The following is a 6,247-nucleotide window of genomic DNA, read 5'->3' on the forward strand; positions in this document are numbered from 1 at the left end:
TTGTCTTAATTAGGCAATTAACCCATTTTTATTGTAGAAAGAAACACGTAGGTAAAACAATTATTTCACTTAGTCTCACCATCCTTAGTTAACTAGTTCCCACCAAGTACGTATCTTTCCAGGTTTCTGTGGACATACACATGTATAAATATTTTAACAAAGATATGAACATGCCATGAAGATCTTGGTGTCAGTTTAAACCTGTATCTTGTACGTACAAGTCTACATCATTAAGACTGCATTACCCTCTGTAGGTATTTACCAACATTTATTTAATTACCTGTCACTGGGCATTATTGTTTCACTAATATTTACACATTGTAAACTCGCCTAAAACAACATCTTTGTACTTTTGTCTCTTAGGATAAAGTGTAGAAGTGGTCTTGCAAGGTCTAAGAGATTAAGAGCATCTGTGAGGCTTTACAGTGTCTTTAGGGTGTATCTGTTATATCTTGCTTCCAGACAAATTCCTCTGTGTAGCCAATCCCCAGTCTACAGCTTTCAGCACAGGTGAAGACAGCCAGGACACCCCAATCGACACTCTTGCCCAGTCTGTCGGCCTTCAGGTAGTTGAGCAGCTGAGGCATGACCTGCAAAGAGGACGACTCAATCAGAGCCTTGCATCGAGGCAGGGAACACTGTCTGCTTTCAACAGGCCTGTGCCAGGGTGATTACAGGGATGCTGGTCTCTCAGTCTCTAGCTTTGACACCAAGAACCAATTACTGTTGGATACAGTCTTCACAATTCCTCTTTTCCCCTAAGCCACAAATAGTACCTACTACCACTGTAAGGTTAGCAGATCGGCTGTGGAAGAACACTTCTACCCAACCCAAATGGATTGTGATCCTTTTGAAAAACCATATGTCTTAATGATTATGTCCATTTGTTTTCCTAACAAATCCACAAGCTAACACCAAACAGTTTAGCACCTCTAATAAAACACTCCTGTCACAAAGTACAAAGACCTTAATTGCTGTAACAAGAAGGAATATTTAAAATTACAAAGGTAACAAAATGGAGACACCAAAAATGATGCTGTAACCGCACTGGGAGGGGGGAGGATGGTCCAGATGGTATAAGAAACTACATTTAAATCCTCATTACTGCACATGTCAGTGAATGGATAATGTCTAAAAACTAGTAAACTGACAAATTACCAGAAAAAGCATGTTATTTAGAGAGAGAAATAACTACCAGATAAGACCATCAAACCTAATCCCCTCCAAGGAATAAGCTCTTAGGTGAGACAAGGCACTTTCTGTAGCAACAACAGGATCCGTGTGTATGTGTTACTTTGGAAAAGTTTTATAGCATTTAATAAGATAACTTAGGGTGATCATATGTTAAAATACTCTTGAAGTCATACCTGGAATTCAAATATCCTCTTGGCACCACAGGGGCAATGTGGAATATCCTTTTCTTGAGGGATATTTTGACCAGAGATCCAGATGGGTGCAATCCCTCTGCCGTATCTGAGAACCTAAAATCAACCAGGATCATGTGCAGATCGCCAACATGTCACCTAAATTACCAGTGGTAGCCTGTGATTGCAGAATCATCTGGAGAACCCTGATGGAACACTCATCTGAAACACAGTTTTACTATTCCCCACCTCAGACCTGGCACTGTTAATAAAATGTCAAGTCAGTTATTTTAGCTTATCTGACTCTGGATACCAAAATCATATTTCATAGATGACAATATGGTTAGAATCTGAATCCTGAGTAGGGTCCCACATAATCCTGTTTCTCCATTACCAGTTTCTGAATCCAGAATGCAGCCCAGAGTCTGTGCTATCAGATAAAAGGAACCTCAGTTAAAAGATTTTGAAAGGGACGGGGCGTCTGGATGGCTCCACTGGTTAGGCACCTGAATGGTTTCAGCTCAGGTCATGATATCAGGCCTGTGAGATGGAGCCCAAGCTCCAGCACAAGGTCTACTTGTCCCTCTCTTTCTGCACCGCCCCCCCCCCACACACACACAGGTGTGCTGCTCGCTTGCTCTCTCTTGCATACTCTCAAATAAAACCTTTAAAAAATTGAAATATTCTCTCTCCCTTTGCCCTCCCACCCCTGCTTGTGCACAGTCTCGCTCGCTCTCAAGTTTTTTGAAAAACATTTTAAAGATACAAATGCCAAGTAGTTTAGATAAATAATACAGAGATAAATGTCATTGTTAAGATCTTGCGCATCAACAGAATGGCTTTCCTGTGTTTTGTTAAAAGCATACACATTACTAAAAACTACCTTCTCAGTGCTTAGTGCTTACGTCTATCCTTATAATGTTCTTGCTCGGGATATTTATTTGATTCAGTGACTGCTTTATAGAAGTTTAGCTGAGCTTTCTGCAGTGATTTAGGGTCTTTATTTTATTTATTTATTCATGAGACACAGAGAGAGAGAGAGAGAAGCAGAGACACAGGCAGAGGGAGAAGCAGGCTCCATGCAGGGAGCCTGACGCGGGACTTGATCCCAGGTCTCCAGGATCACACCCTGGGCTGAAGGTGGTGCTAAACTGCTGAGTCCCGGGGCTGCCCTGATTTAGTGTCTTTAAGGGGAATGATGTTAATGGAAGAACAGAGATGGAAAAAAAAAAAAAACAAAACAGATGAAGACAGGAAACATTTGCTGAGCACTTACTATGTGCCTACATTCTCCCTTCATGCTCACAACTACCCTCTGATTTTTTTACACTGCAGATACAATGACATCAAAGCTCATTGTTTAATTCCAGGATCCAGGATTCTTCCCAATACCAAAGCCCATTTTTCTTTTCACAAAACTAGTGTCTGCGGTAACATGTCATGTTGGTTTTATAAGCAAAAGGTTCCTGTTGGATAAATGGGCAAAAATATCTATTCCTTCCTTCCTTCCTTCCTCCCTCCCTCCTTCCTTCAACTGGTACAAACTTCCTGTATTATAGGCAACACACCTTACTCATCGGTCTCTAATGCTTTCTTTAAAACACGGACCCTCTAGGTGATAAACAGTATAACCTGCAGTCTCAGAAACTACTGACAGGATCAGCAGGACCACTGTGTGAAAGGATTCCTGTAACAAGAGACTAGCTTTATTGTAGTTACTTCTCAGGGACTGTACCCGGAAAACACGGCCTGAAAAGAACACAAGAAGGAGTTGTAAGAGTTCTAGTTTACCTGTTCCGGCTCAAGCGCTATTTTAGTTTTAAACTTCTGGAAAATTTTATCTTCCTTGGATTCATGTTTGGCCATAGAATCCAATTCTTCCTCAGGTGCTTCACCTGAAAAGTCATCAACGTAACTGTTAAGGCAAGAGGACTAATCCCCATGACTTGACATTCCCCATGTGCTGAGGGCAGGAAATTTCAAACCACCAACTTAGAGTTAAATCAGTCAGATGTTCCCGTAGGCTTTCCCTATTTTAATTCATTAAAGTTAGTACTTCAGGACCATCTTATTTTCCAGGTACCCCACTTTGCTGGGCAGGTTCCTAGTGAGTGCTTCTCTTGAAAGCTGTCAATTAAAAGCACAGACGCAAGTCCTGGGTTTAGGACTTGTGCCCAGTAGATGCAAGGACACCCAGCAAACACAGCCTTTTATTCTCACTACTGCCCTTCCGCTGCCTGGACCGTCCCACCAATCTCCTGTCTCACACGTCCCTTCCTGGCTGGTACGCTCACTCCCTGTAGACCCACTGGCTTGTTCTCTCTGCACACTCCCATCCTGGAATCCCAGCTCCAAACCACTGCTGTCCTCAATGGGATTTAGTCTGTGTTACATGTACCAAAGCATATTTATGACAGCACTTGACGGTAACCTATTTTGAAGTCTGATTTAGACTCTCAAACCTAATTTTGTAGCAGTTAGGAACCGAAATTCTGCAGTCAACAACACTGAGCTCTAACTGCAGTTCTAAAACTTTGGTTACATGACCAAGTTACACAGAAAACCTCAAGTTCCTCACTGCAAAATGAGGTAGTTCCTAACTCACTGTACTGCTTGAGAGGAGATCATGCACAAATAGCCTTTGCTGGATAAATGCTGTCTACGCATCCTTCTCTTAAGTACCTGGCTGACCCTGGGACTAGAGTCCCATACCATCATCTCCAGGTAACCTGTAAAATTGGGAATCTGAAACCAGCTAAATGAAACATTTAAAGGGCCCTTGTCACCCCCACCCCCGCAACACTACACTACACACACTCACATGCTCCAACTACAACTGAGAAACAGATCTTGGGTCCAGATGAGCTTATCCAGTGGAGGAGCCTTATCCCACGACCACCCGGATACTGGATACTTGCCCAGACAGGTCTTCATCAGAACCACTATCTGATAAATACACCATGTGGGGAGGTACAGTATTTGAAAATTACAGGCTACAGACTCCAAAGTGAGTTGACTTCTCCTATCATACTGAGCCATACTTCTCCTCTCTTCTTGACATACTGAGCCTTTTCTTTCTAGCATTACATTTAATCACATAACGTTCTAAAGCTAACTCCTTACCCATGCTCCCCACAATTTCGGATTCATTTTCTTTTTCAACAACTTCATGCGTAATCTCCTCTTCTGTTTCTATTACAATTTCAAATTCTGGAAAAAGGAAGTTGTGGTCTGGAATTGTTCCATCTAAATCTGAAACAAGAAAAGGTAACTAAGCATCATTACTAATCCTTTAGTTTTAAAGAGGGTCCAATAATTTTCCATTTGTAAAGTGTATTCTATGTAGTAACAGTTTTCCCTAGTAAATATAATACACAGAGTTCAGCAGTTTAGATAATAAATTAATCGTCCGTATTAAGGCAAGTCTGAGACACAACTGAGCAGGCAAGACCTCATGGTTCCTCCTTCCTAGGTGTTGTTACCAGTTACCAAAATTTTGAAAAGTATGATACCTTCTCTAATCTTAACTTTTAACCTCAGAAGTGGAGAGAGACTATGAAACCGAGCCCGGACTGCAGAAGAGGTGCCTCACCTGGGTGCGAGCAGGCCTGCTTGTGCCCACACCTCCAGTCCAGAGCCTGGTGCTCCTTACTGCAGTAACGGGCCCTGTGGCAGCGGGAGCACGTTTTGGGGCCTAAGCAGCCACAAACCCTGCAGAGGTGAGCACCGGACTTGAGCTGGAGGCACACAGACTCTCCTGTCTCGGGAGGAGGATCCTCAGACGGTGGCTCATAGGAGTAAAAGTCATTTTTTCTGGGCAGCTGATTTCTAAAAACTACGAGGAAATGAGAAATGAAGCATCGTTAGTAAAACAATATAGCAACCGAAATACTGGGGCCTCCGGTTCACACAGAATTGAAAAGAGGGAAATTTTGATGTCAGGGATCTTATTTTCTGAAAGAGGAGAAAACACCACGTGGAAAACAACAAACTAGTTGGGTATCCACGACCACTGAATGCGGTCTTCGAGCTCGCCGGGAATAACGCAAAGGCTCTGCCGGCCAAGTCGCACTGACCGCAGGGATATGGAGACGCTGTCGGGCCCAGCTCCCTCGGACTGTCGGACTGTCGGGGCCACAGGGCGACGCGGGGGCTGCGGGGGGCGGGGCCGGAGCAGGTGCGCGACGCCCGCCCCCGAGGCCCCGCCCACCCGAGCCCCGCCCCCCGCCCCGCAAGCCCCGCCCACCCCGAGGCCCCGCCCCCGCCCGCCCCAGGCCCGGGGCCGCGGCCGCTCACCGCGCAGACCCGCACAGCACGGCGGCGCCCGGCAGCAGAAGAGGAAGAGGCCGCGGTGGAAGGCGTCGGCGCGCTCGGGCAGCGGCGCGTACAGCTGCAGCAGGAAGGCCAGCGGGCGGCCGCACAGCGCGCAGGCCAGCTCCTCGGGCCCCGGCAGCCCCGCCGCGCCCAGCCACGCCGGCCGCCCGCCCACCTTGCTGGGGAACTGCTCGCTGCGCAGCCGCCACGCCGGCGCCGCCTCCGCGAAGCCCAGCTCGACCGGCCCCGCGCGGGCGGCCGCCATGGAGCGCGCGAGCCGGCGGCGGGGCTCGGCGGCGGGGCTCGGCGGCCGGAAGGCGGAAGTCGGCCACCGGAAGCACGCGACGGCGGCTCGGCAGCGATTGGGCTACAGGGAGAGGGGGCGGGACTAGGGAACCGGCCGGCCCCCCGCGGGCGCCGCGCGTCCCTAACTCCGGGTCACGGGGGCGCGGCGGCGCTTAGGGAGCGGGCGCGGGGCGGGGCGACTCGCCAGCCCTTCCCAGGGTTTCAGTTGGGTCCTTCGTTTGGGGCCCTCCCCTGTCCCGCCTTGTGGACGTGGCAGCCTTCGT

The 6,247-nt window shown here is 47.4% G+C and overlaps 1 protein-coding gene across 1 annotated transcript; it reads right to left on the minus strand.

The window, feature by feature from the left end:
* PDCD2 (programmed cell death 2) lies at nt 1-5,965 on the minus strand. The gene is made up of 6 exons (XM_035698018.2): nt 5,661-5,965; nt 4,957-5,199; nt 4,488-4,616; nt 3,156-3,259; nt 1,368-1,481; nt 1-590 (listed from the first exon to the last, which is right to left on the minus strand). The coding sequence occupies exons 1-6, from the start codon at nt 5,941-5,943 to the stop codon at nt 432-434; spliced, it is 1,032 nt and encodes a 343-aa protein (XP_035553911.1). The 5' UTR covers nt 5,944-5,965; the 3' UTR covers nt 1-431.
* Between the last annotated feature and the right edge of the window lie 282 nt (nt 5,966-6,247).

The sequence above is a fragment of the Canis lupus genome, chromosome 12 (assembly GCF_003254725.2).
Source record: "Canis lupus dingo isolate Sandy chromosome 12, ASM325472v2, whole genome shotgun sequence".
In the NCBI taxonomy this organism is placed as follows: Eukaryota; Metazoa; Chordata; class Mammalia; order Carnivora; family Canidae; genus Canis; species Canis lupus.

Coding starts and splice junctions, on each gene's coding strand:
- PDCD2 (XM_035698018.2), bottom strand. CDS start 5,943: ATGGCGGCCGCCCGCGCGGGGCCGGTCGAGCTGGGCTTCGCGGAGGCG. Junction 4,617..4,956: donor GCAGGCCTGCTCGCACCCAG/GTGAGGCACCTC, acceptor TTCTTGTTTCAG/ATTTAGATGGAACAATTCCA. Junction 1,482..3,155: donor TAGCGCTTGAGCCGGAACAG/GTAAACTAGAAC, acceptor GGTTGATTTTAG/GTTCTCAGATACGGCAGAGG.